We start from the raw sequence: 21,684 nt of genomic DNA, 5'->3' as shown, positions 1-21,684 counted from the left end.
AGGCATCAGATCCATTGGTCAAACCCCTCCTCTCACCTCTTGGGCGTGCATGGCTTTAATCGTTGATCAAAGGTATTTACTTACTTTGTAAGTACAATTTTATTAAACCTGAAGACGACGAAAATTTGTTATCACAATAGCAGTTCTATCATAAGCTTATGAAATGTGCAAACTTCAAACAAGACTTTCTGGATTAAGTCAAATGGGTCTTGAAGCACTTCATAACCCGTCACATGGAAGATTTCACGTACTAAATCACTATATATCAAAACTAGTAATGGGTTACATTACATGTTGACGATCTCAAATCGGAATAGCTTTCGATGTTCTCCTCACGAGTACAGGTAAAACCTTCTCAAATAGGTGCCAAATCTTAGTTAGACTTAGGCCATCTCCAATCACAGGGTCCAAAGGGCCAGAGGGCTGAAAATAGCCCGAAAACCGTCTCCAACCGAGGGCTAGGCCAGAGAGCTCGTGGGCCCCATGGAATCTGAAATGGCCAGAAGGCTGGCCAAAAATTTAAGAATTGTTGTCAGATATAACCGACAGTATTGTTATTAATCCTGTCGGTTATATCTTACGGGAATTCTTAAACAAATTTTTGAATCCAACGGCTAGCTAACGTCAACTAGTCGTTATTTTTTATTTTTTACAGTTTTTTTAAATTGTTTTTTTAAATTCTATTTTTTTCCTATAACTTCCCTAAGCCATTATACAACATTAAATTAAATTAAGTAACATGAAACAACATTAAACAATATGAAACAATATTAAATAACATTAAATTTAAATAATCAATTATGTTTGGCCCTATGACCCTTTGGCCCTCGGTTGGAGACGATTTTTTGTGATAGTGCTAAAACGAGCCCTATGGCCCTTTGGCCTTTGGTTGGAGATGGAAGCAAATATGACCCTATACTGTTCATTAAAATATTAATTTCTTGAAGGACCAGAGGGCTAAAACGAGCTCTATGACCAGCCTTCGGTTGGATTGGAGATGGCCTTAGAAGCTAACTTCCAATTTGGTAAAACATTAAAGCATATTGGCAACCTAATTTCGTTTAATGCAATCCTTAATTTATCTTCGAAATTGAATTAAAATTATAATCTTAACTTGTCACATCTATTATTAATAAGGTAGGATCAATTATTGATCGGATCTGGATTCTCTCATTTCGCATTTTTTCTGCCCTCCAATCATCTCCTATTTGAATGCTCATATTAAGTTACGTCATCTCGTATTGATTTTTTATACAGAAAAAAAGATAAAGAGAAAAGTGGGAGATGAGGAGAGAGGATCCTTCTATCAGAAGAAAAAAAATGTAGAATACTATTATCTATCAGTAAAGCTTGGCTCTCTACAGAGATATAAATTAACATTACAATACCAGGTCTGGAAAGTCTGAAGACAATGACAAGTTGACAACCATGATGAAAACAAACACCATCAAGGAAAACGAATTTAAAAAAAATACAATCTCATTTAATTAAGCCATCAGAGCTTTTATTTCACTCTCTATAATATATAATTATATATACTATTTTGTTGTGTATATAGATGGAACCATCCTCAGCAAATCCCAGGCAAGTTATCCCAAGAGCTAGAGGCTCTCCCGTGCTCTCCTGTGGCAGTAACAGGGAACAACGAAGCCATGTGCTGCATGTCAAAATCCAAACTGGTATCCGTCAGGCCGGAAGAGTGACCATTGGAGAGTTCTCCGCTGTCGCTATACCAATCAGAGAGCGGCTCGGTTGAAGGGATGAAGCTGAACAGCTTTGACAAGTCTTCAGGCATTGAATTCAGGTGATCATCATGGATTGGTTTTGCTTCTGCATGTATATAGAGCGAAAAAATGTCAATTATTTATGATAAGCAGATTAATCAACAAACAAGTTGAGAAAGAAAAACTGATTCTTAGGGAAGAGAGAGAGGGAGAAAGAGAACTAGGTTGGGCAAATAGGTAATAAAAGGATGAGCATAAGATGAGCTGTAATCTCAGACTTCCTCGTTCCGAACTCTCAGAGGCCCATAAACTTTATAGATAAAGTTCAGAATAATCTAGAAGCAGGGTCAATATTGCACCATTAAACCATAATATTAATAATAATCTAAAACAATGTTACTTAAGAGTTCCTTTAATTATTATGTCCTAGTTTAGTTGATCATTCACCATAAGCCCTTAAATTAGAATTAGGAAAAAATTTAAATCAGAAGAACAGGGAATTAATGCTTCTGAAAGAAGTAAAAAATCACAGCTTGAACAGCGCAGATTTGTCTGACAAATTGATTTGCATGCACACAATTGACCAGGGTATTTAAAAGCAACGGAAATTAATTAATAAAAATTAAAAATATAATTCACCGAATAATGAGCTACCCATCGAGGTTGTGGATTGCAGCCACCGGCCATAACCATCCGACACTTGCTTCTCATCAAACGAACCCAACATCCCATTTCCTCTCACCCGTGAATTATTGTTTCCACCACCGCCGCTGCCACCGCAAGCCAATGCCTCAGCCTCTTGTAACAAGTTTTCCAGTAGCCCATTATTCTCATCGGCCGCTGAAACCGCCGCCACTGTCGAGCTTACCTTGGCTTCAATGGTAACCTCGGAGTGCGTTTGGGAAACTTGGTTTGAAGGGAGCTCCGACTTGACTGAATAAACTGAGCCGGAAGGCGACAACAAGCCGTCGGAGTACTCGAACTGTGTCCGCGACATTGGCGGGAAAGGGTTGTTGAAAGTTCTCGGGAACTGAAAGGAAAACATGTCGGGCATCGTGCTAGTGCCAGCAGCTGTCAACTGAAAGGAGGCGATGTCAGGCATCGAACTAGTTCGCAGAATCGAAGTATTCCGTTGCGGGGCGGGGGAGATCGGCGGGGAATATCCAACAGAGTCACGGTAGCGTTTGTGGCTGAGTGGGGCGCCGAGGATGGGGGCGGGACGGTGGAAGGTAAAGGAGGGGGTGGAGGCGGTTGCGGTAGGGTCAAAGAGGGGGAGGGAAGTGGCAGAAGTGGGTTTGGGTTGGTGAGGGGAGGAGAGAGGAGAGAGAGACGGAGGAGTTGGGGAGAGCGGAGGGATGTGGGGGTGGTGGTGGGTTTGCGTAGGGCTTTGGATTTGGAAGCAAAAACTTGGGGATGGGGAATTATGGGTGTTGGGGTGGAGGGAGTTTTGGGTGGGGGTGGTGGGTGGGTTTAGTACTCCGTTGGGTATGGTTAGAGAAGTGGGTGGGGAATGGGAATGGGAATAGGGATACTGGGATTGCTTGATGTCATGAGGGTATAATGGTAATCCTTGGCGTTGCCTCCTCTTCACCCTTGTGTTCCAGTAGTTCTTTATCTCGTTGTCCGTTCGTCCAGGTAACTAAAAACCAAAAGCAAAATTAATTGAATGTTTGTTTCATAACAGAAAGCAATTGCAGAAAAAAAAAAAAAAAAAAAAAAAAACCTGCTTTTTTAAAAGCAGGGAAAGGAAGAAATGAAGCAGCCAAATTCCTGCATTTTGTTTGTTTTTTTTTTTTGAAAAGACAAAAACATGGGTTTTATTTGCAACACCAAAAATCGAAAACCCAGAAATGAAATCAGGCGAAAAGATGAAATGATGAAAAATAAAAGTTACTTTTTCCAAAAGCATTTTGTAATTAGTAGGTACCTGAGAGGCCATGCGAGCCCATTTGTTGCCGTACTTGGCGTGCAGCTCAAGAATAAGCCTTTCCTCGTCGGGGGAAAAGGAGCCTTTCTTCAAATTGGGGCGAAGATGGTTAGCCCACCGGAGGCGGCAGCTCTTGCCGCACCGGTTGAGGCCCGAGTTCCTCTGCACCGAGTTCCAATTTCCCTCGCCGTGCTTCCTCACGTACTCCACCAAAACCTGGTCTTCAGCGGCCGTCCATGGCCCTTTCTTCAGACCTTTGCTTCCCACCACCACGAGCCCACCACCTCCGTCGCCTCCTCTGGACTCCAGCAGTTCCTGGCTCTGTAGCACTGAACAGACATTGATATTGATGCCGTCGTTGCTGTTGGGTGTCATTGTCAAATCACAATCAGCAAACGCACCACGGAGAATCTGGTTGGCCCAGCAGTCAATATCACGCCCAGACAGAAAAGACAACAAAAACTTTACGCAATTATGTACTTTTTTGTGGGACCCCTATCCGATCACATATGACTGTAATTTTGGCTTTTATTTGGGGTATGGTATTTGTATTTGTTTCTGTTCTTCGTAATTTTTTGGATGGATAGAGGTATTAGGGCATCACAGAGGCCTCTCCTCCTTTCTGATGGTATTTACTGCAACCTTTTAATCCTTTTGGGATTCTGGGGCTGTAGTATGCTCTAGTATGAAAGGAGAAAGAGAGGGGCAGAGAGACCGAGGAGGCGACGGCAGGTGGCGGTGGTGGGAGAAGGAACCAAAAAATTACAAGAGAAAAAAAAAAAAAAAAAAAAAAAGAGATGAGTTTCTGTTGTATGTGGTGGTTGGGAGGAAGTGGCAAACCTGAAAATATATATACCTATGATTTGAAAAGGAAGAGCTGGGTGGGCAGAGAGTATTGAGGTACTCAGACTCCAAGCTGTACCGTATTTTGTAAGCGATCTTTCTGCCCAATTGGTTTCCAAGTTTTTTTATTTTCGCATGAGAAATCCTAGCTGGAGTGATTATTGTGGTAAAAAGAGTAAATACAGATGGGTTTGGTTATTTTTGGGGGAAGTGGGTAAAGTGGCAGTTGCCATGTCGATCGGATTGGGGAAGGGGAGGAAGTTACCTAAGACGCGCCGTATGCTGACTACGGAGCTTTGCTTACGTTTTTTGAGTTGTTGGGAAACTACTTTTCTTGGGTACACATAGGTTTTCATACCGATCAATTTTGGCAAAAGAATGGAAATTGTCACCCTCAAACAATCATCGCCACCCTCAAATTCCGTCAAGGCGAATGATGAAATTCCGTCCGCCCTAGCTGCTGGTACGAAATTGTTGACGAAATACAGTAAAACAAGTCCAAATAAACGAGGCACAGAACGAGCCCGATGTTGCAGAAAGGGAAGCGGAGCCGTGGAGTTTGCTGTCCAGGGACTATCGCGAAATAGAAGACTGACTTTGAAACCCTTTTGCTTTGCCTGCCAGAATTTTGATATGGTGTTAGTGGGAAGGGAGAGTCTGAACTCAGATTGGATTTTAGGTGAGACTTGCGGTAGTTTGTGTTGGGGCTTAAAAAGACTTCACTACTTTGGAGACGTTTATCTCACCAAGAAGAATGTAATGCAGCGGAATTGATAGGCAAGAGAAAGAAAGAATACTCAAAATATTACACAAGATTTTTATTCACTTACAAACTTAGTACAAGAGGAAACACTCAAACACTCTTAGAAGCTTTGTTGCTTCTTCTCACTTCTCACTACTTGCTCTCTTGGTTGTTACAAATGGTGTGGATGCCTTCTCCTTTTATAGGCATGGATGGAACATTGGAGAAGCATGGAAACATCATGCTAGATATATCTAGATAATTCCACTACCTTCCTAAACTAGAATTATCTACATTAATCTTGTATGTTGGTGGAATCCTCACCATTCTTCTAGACTCTTCCACCAACTTGAACTTTGCTAGAATTCTCTAGCATGTGCATAGATCTTTCTTTGTGCATGGGCTAGATCCATTATCTTTCGGCCAAGACAAGATTACAATTCAACATCCCCCCTTAATCTTGTCTTGTGATGCTGATTGTGTTCCTCAATCTGACAAAGTCTTCTTGCCTGAGTGGTTTGGTGAATATGTCAGCGACTTGGTCTTGTGACTTCACGTATTCCACTTGCACATCCTTTCTTACAATACACTCTCTTATGTAATGATAGCGGGTATCTATGTGTTTTCTCCTATCATGGAATACTGGATTCTTTGCTAGAGCTATTGCAGACTTGTTGTCGACATACATCTTTGTTGGCTCTTCTTATGGCATGCTTAATTCTTTCAGCAAGTTTCTTAGCCAAATTGCATGACAGACATATGAGGTAGCAGCTACGTATTCAGCTTCATAGGTAGAAAGAGTGATAATCGGTTGCTTCTTCGACATCCATGTGAATGCAGTGTCTCCCATGAAGAACACAAATCCAGTAGTGCTTTTTCTGTCGTCGGAATCTCCTGCCCAATCACTATCGCTATATCCAACAAGTTTGTAGTTACTAGAACTTGAATAGAACAAGCCAAAGTTAACAGTACCTTTAAGGTATCGAAGAATTCTTTTGGTTGTCTTCAAATGTGTAGTTGTGGGATTCTCCATGTAGCGACTGACTAATCCGACAGCATAGAGAATATATGGTCTTGTGCAAGTCAAATAGTGCAAGCTTCCAACTAAACTCTTGAAAAATGTTGGATCTACACTTTCTCCTTCATCATGCTTGGTTAGTTTAACTTCGCACTCCACTGGTGTGCTTATGGGCTTGCAGTCATCCATTTTGAACTTTTTCAGTATCTCCTTTGTGTAGCTTTCTTGGGAGATGAAATTGTCTTCTTCGTTCTACTTGACTTCAATGCCTAGGTAGTATGCCATCAGCCCGATGTCGGTCATCTCGAATTCTTTGGTCATCACTCTCTTGAACTCTTCATACATGCTTGGATTACTTCCGGTGAAGATTAGATCATCCACATATAAGCACACAATTAGAATATCTCCATATTTGACTTTGACGTAGAGAGCATGTTCATGAGGGCACTTGGTGAAGTTGTTTTCTTGGAAGTACTTGTCAATGCAACTATTCCATGCTCATGACGCTTGTTTTAACCCATAGAGGGCTTTCTTCAGCTTCAGAACTTTATCTTCATGCCTTTTGATTTCATAGCCTGATGGTTGTTGAATGTAGACTTCTTCTTCAAAGACTCCATTTAGGAAAGCGGACTTCACATCCATTTGTTGAATCTTCCATTTACTTTGAGCTACCAAAGAAATTAGTAATCGTATTGTTTCCAACCGAGCAACAGGTGCAAATACCTCATCATAGTCGATTCCGGCTCTTTGACTATAGCCCTTCGCCACTAATCTCGCCTTGTATCTTTCGACCTCTTCGTTGGCATTCTTCTTTGTCTTATACACCCACTTGACTCCGATGGCTTTATGTCCTTTCTGAAGAATAGCGAGTTCCCATGTATCATTCTTCTGGATTGCTTCAATTTCTTCATCCATTGCTTTCCTCCACTTAGTATCTTGCACTGCTTCTTGGAAGTCAACTGGTTCACAATCAGCAAAGAGACAGAAAAATGTAAGATTATCAAGTCTTTCAGCTACCTCATAGAGATCTCGTAGACTTCTTGTGCATTGTACTTCTCTTTCATTTAGACTCCCACTTGATGATGCTGATGCTGGTGAATTACCATGATTGGTTGATGTTGGTGAAGCAGGTGGAGTAGTGGATTCTTGTTTAACCTCTCTTGCTTGCTCCATCATCCCTTGTTCATTCTCTTCTTCAAACTGAGGAAAAAAGTGAAGATCATTTGCATGAGAGCAAAAATCTCATTCTCTTTCTTCATCGAACATCACGTCTCGACTGATCATTGTCTTCCCATTGTTTGGATTATACAGCTTATAGCCTTTTGAATTTGAGTCATAACCGATAAAGATGAACTTTTCACTTTTATCGTCGAGTTTGGTTATCCTCTCGTCTGGTACATGTACATGGGCTATGCTTCCAAAAACACTTAGATGAGAGATACCTGGCTTTCTTCCACTCCATGCTTCATGCGGAGTCTTTCCCCACACACTTCTTGTTGAAGACCGATTTGATAGGTAGACAGCACATGCTACAGCTTCTGCCCATAACTCCTTAGGAAATCTCTTACTTTTGAGCATGCTTCGAGCCATGTCGAGGATGGTTCAATTTTTTCTTTCCGCCACACCATTTTGTTGAGGGGATCTTGGAGCTGTCAAAGGTCAACGAATTCCATTGGCTTCACAAAATTCTTGAAATTCCTTCGAAGTGAATTCTCCTCCTCGATCAGATCTCATGGCTTTGATCTTGCAACCACTTTCTTTTTCTACGGCGGCTTTGAACTTCTTGAATGCTCCAAATACCTCTGATTTCTTCTTCAAGAAATACACCCAGGTTTTCCTTGAAAAATCATCAATGAAGAGAAGGAAATAATTATTTTTACCCAAAGAGGTTGGTTTTATTGGACCGCACACATCGGTGTGAATAAGCTCGAGTGGCTTCTGGGCTCTTGTGGTTGACTCCCTTGGAAAGCTTTTCCTGAACTGGTTCCCAAGTAAACATCCTTCGCAAACTTGATCAGGGTGGCTAATGCACAGTAAGCCTCTCACTATCTCCTTCTTGGATAATAACTTCAGTCCCCCAAAGTTAAGATGCCCAAAATGAAGATGCCAAAGCCAGGATGTGTCTTTGTAACATGTTTTGAGGCACTTTGCAACATCATTTTGAATATTCATAGGAAACATCCTATTCTTTGACATTTTCACCTTGGCAATTAATCTTCCTTTGTCATCTCTAAGAAAAAGGCTATAATTTTTCATGTGAATATCATAATCTTTTTCTAAGAGTTGACCCAAGCTTAAAATGTTGCTTTTCATATTGGGCACGTAGTAGACATTTGAAATTAATTGGTGACTGCCATTTTTTAGGGGAATAAGGATGTTACCTTTTCCTTTTACGGGTATTTTGGATTCGTCTCCAAAAGAAACGTTGCCACTCACCGATTCATTGAGCTCTACGAACATGCTTCTTCTTCCGCACATGTGGTTGCTGGCGTCGATGTCAAGATACCATGTATAGTCTTGGTCTCCATCATTGTTCTAGCATGCTAGTAGCACAACGCCATTATCTTTTTTCTCTTCTTTCACATTCTTTCACATAAATGACCTTCTCATCAAGCCTGTTGCTTGGAGCTCTACATTCCCAAGCATAATGCCCAAACTTTTGACAATTGTAGCATTGAACCTGAGATTTTTCATACTCAAGTTTGAGCGCCCTCGTCCACGACCATTTGTTGAGCTTCCTCCTCTTTCGTAGTTGTTATGATTGTTGAAGTTCTAACCACGTCCATGTCCATGTCCATGTCCGCGACTTCGACCACGACTTCTTTCGTATTGGCTTCTCTCGTTGTCCAACCTTTCTTCTTTCTTCTTTGGCTGGACATGCGTCTTGAGGAGCTGCTCATCATTCCCTTGCCTCTTCTTATGTTTCTCTTCATATGCTTGTAGTGAACCCATTAATTGCTCTATACTAATTTCTTCCAAGTTTTTAGTTTCTTCAATCGTCACGACAATGTGCTCGAACTTGGGGTTCAACGAGCATAGTATCTTCTCCATAATTCTAACATCTTCTAACTTTTCTCCGTTTCTTTTTAATTGATTAGAAATGGCTAGGACTCTTGAGAAATAATCAGAGATTGATTCAGACCCTTTCATTTGTAGAGATTCGAACTCACCTCTTAATACTTGAAGACAAACCTTTTTCACTTGTTCGGCTCCTTTGTAAGAGATTTGAAGCTTCTTTCATGCTTGCTTAGCAGAAGTTACACTTGAGACCTTCTCAAAGCCATTGTCATCTAATGCTTGGTAGATGAGATAGAGAGCCTTCTTGTCTCTCTTTCTTGAATCTTTCAAACTCTCCTTCTGGGGTTGGGACAGAGTAACTTCATCTTCTGGCTCAGTGTAGCATTTCTCCACGACTTCCCATACATCGTGTGCTCCCAAAAGGGCCTTCATTTTGATACTCCAATTATCGAAGTTGTTGTTGTCGAGCACTAGAACTTGGAAGGCTGCCATAGCGTTGCTAGCCATAGCTCTGGTACCACTTTGTTGGGGCTTAAAAAGTCTTCACTACTTTGGAGACATTTATCTCACAAAGAAGAATGTAATGCAGCGGAATTGATAGGCAAGAGAAAGAAAGAATACTCAAAGTATTACACAAGATTTTATTCACTCACAAACTTAGTACAAGAGGAAACACTCAAACACTCTTAGAAGCTTTGTTGCTTCTTCTCACTTATCACTACTTGCTCTCTTGGTTGTTACAAATGGTGTGGATGCCTTCTCCTTTTATAGGCATGGATGGAACCTTGGAGAAGCATGGAAACATCATGTAGATATATCTAGATAATTCCACTACCTTCCTAAGCTAGAATTATCTACATTAATCTTGTATGTTGGTGGAATCCTCACCATTCTTCTAGACTCTTCCACCAACTTGAACTTTGCTAGAATTCTCTAGCATGTGCATAGATCTTTCTTTGTGCATGGGCTAGATCCATTATCTTTGGACCATGACAAGATTACAATTCAACAGTTTGGTCGTCAGTGTGGGTATCAAGGGTAGTGCTGCCGGACTGAACGACGTGATGGGGCCAGGGCGTGTCTAGATGGGAGGTTTTAGTTATGGGGCGGGAGTTGGTGGTGGTGGTGCCTACCTAGCGCGTAGGGGAAGACTGCCGGAGGGGAGCGTTTCAATGGTGATACGATGATTCTTATCTTGGTTTTGTTTTAGAGTACTTTCAAATGAATGAAAACGGTTTTAAAGAAAATATTTTTTAAAAACTAATCCTTAGTAAAAATGCTATTTAATCTTGGAAAATCACTTGAAGTACTTTTTGTAAGAACATTTTTTTCTAAAAACACTTTCAGGTATATGATAATTCTTGCAAGATGCACCTCAAGTACTTGATGCTTCTAGTAGGATGCACTTCTAGTACTTTTGGATATTTTCTTTAAAAAAATCTTCAATCATTAAAAAATACTTTCCAAACTAGCTCTTAAACTTTTTAAAAATATTTTTAGATTTTTGAGCTATTTCTTTTTTAAAATAAAATAGTAATTAATTCAACGACAAAAATCAATACACTAAAGTAATGACTAGAGAAAAGGAGGAAGTTACTCAAGACAGTGCCATATGGTGCCGCTAGAGCTTTAGTGAATTTTTTTTTAGTTGTTGGAAACTATTTTTCTTGGGTACACATTTGTTTCCATACCGATCAATTTTTGGCACAAGAATGGAAACCATCACCCTCTAATTCAGTCATTGTGGATAGTAGAAATATGACTTCTTCTATTGATTGGTGCAAAATATTACAATATATAGGGTTACATAAATTCCTATTTAGGTAATAATCCTACATTAGTTAAAATGACATTCCTATAATACATGCAATAATTGTAATCATGATTTCGGATTGAGTTAGTGCTAAACCCGCCCCCTGGTGCCGGAAACTGAATGTGCTTGGTCGAACAAGTTTGGAACAAAGGAGTCCATGACAAGGTTGATGAAGAGCCTTGGTGAGAAGATCAGCCAGCTGATTAGTAAAAGGAATATAGCTAATAGGATGAGTACCAAGTGCAAACCTAGCAAATCTAAGTGGTCTCAACACACCTATAAGTAAGGGAGCAATACTCAGACTCAGCACTGGAACGCGTAACTGTGAGCTGCTTCTTGGACCACAAGGAAGAAAGATTAGAACCCAGATAAATGAAGTAACCAGTAGTAGACTGTAGATTATCGGGATAGCCTACCCAATTAGCATCCAAATAAACAGATAGGAAAGTAGAAGCAAGTTGAGGACGCAAATGAAAACCAAAATCTAAGGTGCCTTAACATAGCGAAGAATCCGCTTAGCATCAATCATATTGGTAATACGAGGGGAACTTATAATACTGGGCAACAATGTTGACGGTGAAGGAAATATCAAGACAAGTAAGAGTGAGATATTGTAGGGAGCTGACCATTTCACAGAAGGCAGTGGGGGAGGTAAGCAAAGAACCATTTATATCGGTGAGAGCAACCTTGGCAGAGAGAGAAGTCAAGGTCGGCTTACCGCAAACCATATCAAACTTTGTGGGAAGATCATGAGAATATTTAAGCTGAGGAACATGAAGACCGGTGCAGTCACAAGCATCCAGATCCTAGGATTTTTTTTCCTTGGTTTTTCTTCATTTTTTTTCTCCAGTTTTTCTTGTGAGAAAAATTGTTGTTTTTCGTCATGAGAGACTCCAAGTTGGTTAAGGCATCGAACGATCCCTCAAGCCCTTTCTGTATTCATCACTCTGATAATCTAGGGGTGCATCTTGTTTCCACTCTACTTTTTGTTGATGGGTTTGTGAAAGAGTCAGCAGACAAGAAAGCAACCGAAACTACTTTTTGCTAGCATTGTAATGGAATGGTTTTCATGTGGATTTTGAATTCTATGAGTTCTGGGTTATTAAACAGTGTGGTTTATACAGAAACTACACATGCAATTTGGGAGGACTTCAAGACTCATTTTCGCAAGACAACGTCCCTCCAATCTTCGAGATTCAACGTGAAATTGCACGCCTCACTCAAAACCAGATGTATGTGTTTAACTATTATTCCCAATTGAAGCGTTTATGGGACATAATTTTCAACTGGATAAATGGGTTTGGGTTGGCAACCAACAGGCGACGACTGACTGGATAGACGAAGTTTTCTAGAAGCAACCAGTGAAAGCGACCGACTGGATAGACGAATCAGAAGTTGTATAGTTAGTTTGCCTTCGAAGTTTCAACCGACTAGACAGACAAGAATTTTCTCTAAGTTTGTGGCTAGATATTTATCTTAAGCCTGAGTCGGCTAAGAGTCTTTGATTCTTTCATTGAAAGAGGTCACTTCATTAACCTTCTTGGCAAAGTGAGGTGTTCTATGATTGGCTACTCTCAGGTTACGTTCAGACTTCGGCATACAGATGGTTGAACATTTTTCACGATTAAGACACTCATCTCCTTTGAGTATCTTTGTCCACATTGTTTTATACTGACTTAGCGAACCTATATTTTCACCAATACACCTAAGGTTGCCAAACCTGGTGCACAAAACCCAAAACTTCGCAGTGATTTGCATAACCTTGTCTTCAAGTTTTAGGGCTTAAGGCCAAGAGTGTTATTCCTCAACCAAAGTCAGTTGATTCAGAAGTTAGCAGAGCATTCCACCACATCACCACATTCAAGTTATGTGCCCTGACGAGCTCAATCACAAATTAGAAAGCCCGCATCAACATTCAAGCCACCGAAGAACGTAATTAGCTCCTAGTTACTTTGGCCTACGAGTCACATAGGCTTTGTAAATTTTAAGATCACCACGTACAACACAGTGGCTACAAGTAACACATTAGGGAAATTAATAATCTTAATTCCTATATTCAAATTTATCTGAAATGTTTAATAAGTAAAGAAAACTCTCAAATGGCTGTCACATTTTTCTAATTATACGAAAGATTTAGATGAGAGAGGTTTCCAGTCAAAGTAAAATAGAAGGCCTTTTTGAGTTTTTGAACGCAGCAATGATACCAATTTGGCAAAAATAGAAGGCTCATAATTTGTTGCTTGTTTTGAAAGGGTTTGTGGGTATAAAACTTGGAAGTCCAAGAGCCGACTATGTTGATACTCTTAAGCAATTGACATTTGACACTTTCAACTTACTACAAAAGAGAATTAATTAGGAAACAATGTGATGAATAAAAAAATATATTTCATCACAAATGATTTATGAGGTTGTTGAAACAGTGAGGTAGTTAAAATATTTGACAGATGAAGAAAATGGCATGTCTTGAAAGAAATCAAATTAAAGTCTCGATCGCAGACAAATCATAAGTAATAAATACATGAATAACTACTAAATTTACCCTTCGAAAAAATGTCCATCATCATAGACATACATGATGTATAAAATCAATTCATAAAGGAGAACTTGTTACTAATTTTGTTGCAATAAAAAGAAGTTTTAGTGGTTCATGAACAAAATTCGTTGATTTTATTTAAGACTCTTGTGATAAATGATTGTAGTCGGATGAAGTCTTATGTTCCCCATTTACTTTTTCTAAATCATGAATAAAATTACTTCCTCAAAGCATTGAGGTTCCTCTCATTTGTGTTAAGTGTATCGTTGTATAAACAAAAAAAAAAACAATAGGTGAAAGAGACCTAAAATTATCTAAACAATCAAAGCATAATTTTTTTTTACGTGAGACAACTCTCAACGTTTACGCTTATCGTGGTGTGACACAATATTTGGGGCCAAATCCTGCCTTGTGTGGCTCAGTCAGCTAATATCCCACAATATTCTTGAGAGAGTTTGTGAGGACACGAGGCCAACACGTCTGTGGCAAACAATTTGTTTGAATTTTGAAGATGGCAATAAACCGTGTGACGTGTGGCGGTGTGGTGTTGCCAAAACTAAATAAAGAGCCGCCCAACATTGACCTAGCTAATTATAATATTTTTTTAAAAACCTAATATATATTAGCACATGTAATATGCGAACAGGTGGACCAACAGCTATAATGTTTTCATATATATAAGCCTGCAGTCTGAATATTCATTCAGAAAATAGAGAGGAAATTTTAGCAGTCTTTTGTTTAAAGTTCGCAGTCTCATCTGTATAATCGATGGCTTTGCATTACCTCCCAAACATCTTCAGCTGCTTTTCAGAAGCCTCCCACCGAAACAAACGTTACATCTGCAATGGCGACGTTTGTGTTCTCAGAAACAATAGATCGATGAAGAACAAGCGAAAACCGAGCATGAGGATTTCTTTGGCCCGCCTTTCGTTCAGAAGGTCTAAGAACTTTTAGGCACAACAACACGAGCTAATGAGCATGGAATCCTATTTACGTACGGTGCAAAGAGCCTGTAATGGCAAGAGTGTTTGTGGTAAAACTCAGTTAAGTACTTTTGGCTTCTTTGTAACTTGTAAAAGAATTGTACGAATCTAATTTATAATTTTATCCGTACTGTATGAATTTTTTTTTCCCTTCTATTTTTCTGTTTTCGGCTTCTCATTAGACTCCCTTGAGCAACGCTCGAACTCCTTCCGGTGATCAAAATTCTAAAATATAATAACTTGGTTAATTTTCAAATTTCTTGTATAACTAATTTTATTATTCCATGCTCTGGCCATTCTGCACGTATTATCCATATATTCCTGCCGTGAAATCGTACATGGCGTGTTTAGGGTTCAGATTTAAGGTCAGGCAATAGGAAATGGAATGTCAGTTTTCATGTGAATGTGTGTGAAAATCCTGACTTCGTGCTGCAGAATTCTCAGCATGTTTTATTTAGGATGTGACTTCTACGCTAAGAGTCGTACAGAGTGTTTTAGCTGTTATATTTAATTTTTACAATCATTAAATTTTGGGAAAATCAGGTTTATATTCTTTTTTTTGTTACTTCATTGATTAAAATCCTATTCAATTTCAATTTTTTATCAAGATCCTTGGGTATTAATAACATCATTAATTATTTGAATAATAAAATATTTTTATTTTTAAATATATTTATTTAGTGTTAAAAATGTTACAATTAGTATATTTATATTTATGGCTAAATTTTTTATCATATATTTTTATTTTTAGTTTGTACCTATTTTTAATTTGCAAATATTTTTTAATTTGTGCCAATTTTGACACACCCCGACCCGGAATGTCCACTAGGATTCCAAATCGAGTTGTGTTGGCCGACACCTGGAAAGTGACGAAGCCATAAAGTGTGATGATGTGAAAAAATTGTGAATAAATTTAAACCTTAGAGTGCCTAAATACCAGAGTGCACTAGTGAGCGGGAATAAACCCACTTCACACGTGACGTTAGAGCATAAGTAAGTACAGAAGAGTGAATTAAAAATCGTACCCTCAAAATAATTTCCAATACTAAGAATCACCACGAATCTTCGACGATAAGAAAGCTCAGCTAATAAAACCTGGAGGGTGAAGACAAGACAAGGGTGAGTGGCCCTGTAAGTAAGATTTTAATAGAAACCATATAAAGCATTATAACCCATCACTGCAACACCTGTATAATTTCCAGAAAATCATAATATATCACAACACAGCATCTCATCAGTAATATCAAATAATCATGCGATTAATAACTCATACCAGTACGCAAGTCGGAGTCACCTAGGGTGACCTGTACGACTTACCCATATCTCATCACATATACCAGTTCATCACCTATTTCATCACATATGCTAGTTCACCACATATGTTAGCTCATCACATATGCTAGCTCATAAGTTGGGAGTCACCTCTAGTGACCTGTACGACTTATCCATATCTCATCACATATGTTAGCTCATAAGTCGGGAGTCACCTCTAGTAACCTGTACGACTTATCCATATCTCATCAATATCTCATCAATCATTGCTAGCATATAAGTCGAAGTCACATGTAGTGACATGTACGACATATTCATATCTTATCAATCAATCTAGCCGGAGTCACCTATAGTAACATATACGGCATTACGCCTGCACACAAGTCAGAACCACTGTAGTTGTCTATACGATAGGACTGGATGTAAATGAATACGCTCAAGTGCTACGATCATGTGAAGAGTCACCTACGAGTCGGAACCATCTATAGTGGTCTGTACGACAGGCCTGTGCACCTACCTTGAATTCAAGGTGGGCGTATGGTGCGGGATGTGAACATTACGTGAAGGACTGTGCCTAGCCACGGGCGGAAGCACTAACACCGGGGTGCATGTTTATGAGCTTTAAATGCATCTAATACATCATGTACGATTTATAAGAAAAATGTAAGACAATGCCGGAGTTGCCTACTATTGCAACCTGTACGATAGTGTTGGAGTTGCTTAAAACATAAATGTAGTCATACCATAACCCCATCAATTCAACTAATATCGTATACTTACCTGAACTTACCTGTGTGTCCTGCGTTCATCTTTGCACTTCAAAGCGTTCACAATAATTATGTGCAAGGAATATACAGATGGAAATACCAGGATGTAAGTCTAAAATTCAACATATCATAATATTTCCAAATATATAAACATATAAACAAAAGGTCTAGAATGCATAAACTGTAATGCCCCATTCCCAAACTAGGCTATTGTCTCGATTATTCATTCTCATTTATTAAATTGTTGCATCTAACATCTCGTTAGACTACCTACGTACCCTAAATCGGGATCAAGTCATTCGTAGTTCACAATAGTATTTCAAAGCATTCACAGTAATCAGAAGCAATAATCAATTTATAAACATTTATGGGATTGTCAATCATATATATATATATATATATATAATATACAGTAGAAAGGAAAAGACCCACTCACCTAAGGTCTGTGCTACAACTCCCTAGCATGCATATCAAGACATCACAAACCACTGTCGCCTATAACCAATTATCGAATCACATCTCAGAGTTCTGACCTATAAAATACATAATCTACATAAAACGCATCCTTACGCAATTCAATTCGGAAGATCTTCATTACAGATTTCCGATCCGTTGCGTCCAAAGATCCATATTATACTTCTAGAATAACATCCTAAGGTTTCATTATGATCCAACGGTCGGATCTCCGCTAATTGCCAAAATCAAGTTGCGGTCAACATTTTATTTTATGAACTTACAAATCCAATTCGAGAAGATATGTATGTTGGATTCCCGATCCGTAAGTTCCTATGGTTCTCAAATATTACGTACTATAACATATTAAATTTTGATGACGATCCAACGGTCGGACCGTCGATTCATATAATGACCTATTAACGTAACGTAGAGAATTTAGATTCCAACAATCAACCTACATCATACAACTACCAAAACTGAACTCAAGGCATCTAATTAGCCTAAGAATAACATCGACGGCCCCCTGGCCACGCGCCGCCGCACTAGCCGCCGCGGGTGGCGGTCGGCCGCCCCAGCTTGCCGGAAAATTCAACTATTTCTAAAAATTCTCAAAATTTACATAAATGAAGATCTCAAAGGGTATAGCAAACTTTATACCTGCGGCTAAGGCCAATTTGGCCGGAAAAAGCTCCAATTTTTGCTAAAACCGTACAAAACCCTAGAATTGGGTGTGATTCGATTAAACCTCCAAACTTGCTCCAACACCTCCACCACTGCTTAGGCTTTGTTCCTGGGTTCTAGGGGAGTGTTTTGGTAGTGATAATTGAATGAAATTGTTTCAGGTTTGGTGGATCTCAAGCAATCTTTCCCGCGGCACCCATGGTGGTTTTTCCACCAAACTTCAACCAAATTCCTTCAAATTTTGGATGGAAATGGAAAAGGGAGGGCTAGGGTGGTGTTTCTAGGTAGTGGTTCAAGACAATTCATCGGAAATTGGCCGGAAAATGAACGAATTTGGCCTTGAACTTGGCCGGGTCGCGCGGGTCAAGAAGAAGACCCGACTTCCTCTCCTGCTCACCTTCCCTCCTTTCCCTCCTTTCTCTCCTCTCTGGTTGGTCAGTCACATCCCTCCCTTCTTTCTGATTGGGCAGTAGCCCTCTCCTTCTCCTCTGATTCTTCTTCTTCCCCGTTCCCCCTTCTCAGCCACACCCAAGTGCCCCAATCATTTAGTACAAAATAATATAATATTCTTAGAATAAATTATTTCTTCAAAATACGTTCAGTTCGTAGCTCCATAAAACTTTAATTGTAACTCCAAATCCACTTCTGCTTGCGTTTACACGTTCGTATCATCGAATACTTCAGGAATACACTAAAAGAATATTTAGTATGTTTCACTACGCGTTGGTCAATGAAAGTCAACACCTTCACTTCTAGGGCATTTTTGTAATTTCACACTTTAAAAATTATAAAAACTATAATTTTTAGGGATGGGCTGTCACAAATTTTCTTTTCATTTTTAATTTGTACCCATAAATTAGTTTCTTTTTGTGCCCAATTTTTAAAGTTTTATTTGTATTTGTACCCATGTGTATACCATCATGTGACATTGTATATTTAATTAATGATAGAAAATTACATATGGTATATTTATGTTGTATGCCTAAACTTTGTATCATATATTTATATTTTTAGTTTGTACCCACTTTTAATTTGCAACATTTTTTTAAAATTTGTAGTATTTTCTTTTTAGTTTTATTTTGTACCCATGTATTAATTTCTTTTAGCACCTATATTTTTAAAAAATTTATTTGCACTCATAATTTTTTAATCTTTTATCTGTACCCTAATTTATTTATAATGTACCCATTCTTCTTTATTAATGTACCACTTTGTTATATGTGAAATGTGCCTATTTTTTTGTAAAATGTGCCAATTTTTTAACACTATGGATACATTCTTTTGCCATTTAGTATTTCTTATTTTTACGTAGTTTTTATCCATTTATTAAATCAAAATTTTTGAATTTTTTTATTGTAACCGTTTCTAATAGTATTATAATGAGGGATTTTAAATTTATAGGATTATAAATCTCATAAAATATCAAACAATTAATGTCAAAACTATAAAAATATAAATATTAATAGTAATATAATGAGGTGTAGAAAGTCAATGGACTTTGATCAAACTTTGAATATTATTAAGTTTTTAATCAAAGAATGTTAAGGATTAAGGACCGCAACCAAAGTATCCCTTAAATTTTTTATTTTTATACCTAGTAATTCATTTTCCCTACTGGCGAGTGTTATCTACCACTAAAAGAAATTGGTTTATTTAAAAGGATTGATTAGATGAAAGTGTCCCAGTTCTACACCTTGTTAATTAAACATTTGTGGGTTTTCAAATCTTTATTAAAAGGCTTTGAATTTTAATTAAGATGCTTCCATCTTTATCCATGTCATTTTCTAATTTCCTACTCATCATTTTAATTAAATTTTAAGAAAATAAAAAATGAAAATAATAGTTTTTTATATTGAAACTGATCAAATCTAAAATCCCTAAATTTGTGGAAGAAAATAAGTTCGAAAATTTTAATTGAGTCATTATCCCAATAATTAATTGTTATGAATTTATTATATCAAATTTTTAGTTTAAAGTTTTAATATGAAAATTTATCTTTTTTAAAGGGTCGTAACATACCATTAGCTTGTAGTACCAAAGTTAGGTTAATACACCGTACCAGTAGCTTGGTACATACTAAAACAAGAATTACAAAACGTACCAAACTGAGTAATCTTTAATGTACTAAAAACTAATACGTACCAAAATTAAGATTGTATAATGTACCAATTATGGTATGTTATGTTAATATCTAATGTACCAAAATTAAGATTGTATAATGTACCAATTATGGTACATTATGTTTAAAACATACGTGCATTCATATATCATGTCCATAATTGGTACGTTATAGAATAGGATGTTAGTTGTATTTTTAGAATTTTGATGAAATCTTCTATTTGGGTAATGAAAAGTGTCGTTTGAAATGAATTATGGTATAATATATCTCCTCGATTTTAGGATTTAGGTTATATTAATTTGTCATTCGATTGGTAAACCAAATATATGTAATTTTTGTTATTAAAAATTAGATTAAGAAGCTTGATCAAAAGTCTAAAAGTTATGGATGTCTGATCTAAAAATTTCAACAGTCGTCAAAATTAAGCACATCAACATATAACTGAGTTCTTACTCTTTCGTTTTGAGATTGACTAATTAAATATATGAATTACTATGTAACATTTGAAGTAGGAAAAAAAAACTAAAATTTTGAGTTTTTGATGCGAAAACCAGGGCTTGTAACACAAAATGTTCGTCCATGGTCTGCTGAATGTTCTTGCCCTTCAGTAGAGAATTGTTGGACGTTCTTCTTAATGTTTGTTAGGGTGTTGTCGAACCTCTTCCAATTTTTTATTTCGGGTGTGTAATACCGAATCTTTCTTTATATGTTAAGTATTTGGTTTGCCGAACACAATGCAAACCTCAAAAAAAAATTGGCTTTTTATCCAAAATAGTCTCTGAGATTTACATAACACATCACTTTGGTCCCTGAGATTGAAAATCAATAGGAATGGTCCCTGAGATTGTCCATCATCCATTATTTTGGTTCTTCCATTAAAAACTCTATTAAGTGTCCCTGAGCTCTTTGGCCGAAATTTTGGGCAATTTTCAAAACTTCGTAACTCAATCGTTTCTTAACCAAATTCGACCCATAATATATCAAAATGAAGATAGGAAAGTTTAGAACAAGATCATACCTATTTGGAAGCCTAATGGTTGCCAAAGATGGCCAGAAAATAACTGATCCGTGAGAAAACTGGAAAACTCGCCAGAAACTGGGTAAACTTTAAACATTCATAACTTCTTCAATACTCAACGAAATCAAGTGATTCAAAAACGATAATCATATTTCTTAACGAGACAAAGAGAATGGTATCTTTCTCAATGGATAACTCATTGTGGTTTGGCCGCAAAAAAAAGGCTCGAAATTGGCTATCTTGGTCTCGAGTTAGCCATTTTCGATCCGTTTCCGGCCAAACCATGGCGAATTAACCATCAATAAAGGTACCATTATCTTCGTCTCGTTGAGAAGTATTATTTTTGTTTTGAATCACTCAATTTCGTTGAGTATTGAAGAAGTTATGAACGTTTAAAGTTAACCCAGTTTCTTGTGAGTTTTCCAGTTTTCCCACGAACCAGTTACCTTTCAGGCTATTTTCCAACCATCTCCGGCAACCATTGGGCTTCCAAATAGGTATAATCTTGTTCTACACTTTACTATATTCATTTTGATATATTATGGGTCGAATTTGATTAAGAAACAATTGAGTTAACAAAGCTTTGAAAACTACCCAAACTTCCGACCAAGAGCTTCGGGACACTTAACAGAGTTTTTAAGAGAATGACCAAAATAGTGGATGGTAGACAATCTCAGTGACTATTTCTATTGATTTTCAGTCTCAATGACGAAAGTGATGTGTTATGCAAATCTCGGAGATCATTTTGGCTAAAAAGCCAAAAAAATTAC

At 37.9% G+C, this 21,684-nt stretch overlaps 1 protein-coding gene across 2 annotated transcripts; it reads right to left on the bottom strand.

Moving 5' to 3' along the window:
• Positions 1–1,333: 1,333 nt before the first annotated feature.
• On the bottom strand, positions 1,334–4,057 carry LOC126588595 (transcription factor MYB101-like). 2 transcript variants are annotated; one of them, XM_050253700.1, is made up of 3 exons: positions 3,652–4,057; positions 2,364–3,363; positions 1,334–1,830 (listed from the first exon to the last, which is right to left on the bottom strand). In XM_050253700.1, exons 1-3 carry the CDS (start codon positions 4,024–4,026, stop codon positions 1,571–1,573), a joined length of 1,635 nt encoding a protein of 544 aa, XP_050109657.1. In that variant the 5' UTR covers positions 4,027–4,057; the 3' UTR covers positions 1,334–1,570. The 2 variants fall into 2 exon arrangements, with proteins under 2 accessions (XP_050109657.1, XP_050109658.1); XM_050253701.1 differs by having other exon boundaries at positions 2,379–3,363.
• Positions 4,058–21,684: the final 17,627 nt, after the last annotated feature.

Source organism: Malus sylvestris, chromosome 11 (assembly GCF_916048215.2).
Source record: "Malus sylvestris chromosome 11, drMalSylv7.2, whole genome shotgun sequence".
NCBI classification, from domain to species: domain Eukaryota; kingdom Viridiplantae; phylum Streptophyta; class Magnoliopsida; order Rosales; family Rosaceae; genus Malus; species Malus sylvestris.
This window is presented reverse-complemented; position numbering and strand designations above follow the sequence as displayed.

Coding starts and splice junctions, on each gene's coding strand:
- LOC126588595 (XM_050253700.1), bottom strand. CDS start 4,026: ATGACACCCAACAGCAACGACGGCATCAATATCAATGTCTGTTCAGTG. Junction 3,364..3,651: donor GGGCTCGCATGGCCTCTCAG/GTACCTACTAAT, acceptor TTTGGTTTTTAG/TTACCTGGACGAACGGACAA. Junction 1,831..2,363: donor GATGGGTAGCTCATTATTCG/GTGAATTATATT, acceptor ATATACATGCAG/AAGCAAAACCAATCCATGAT.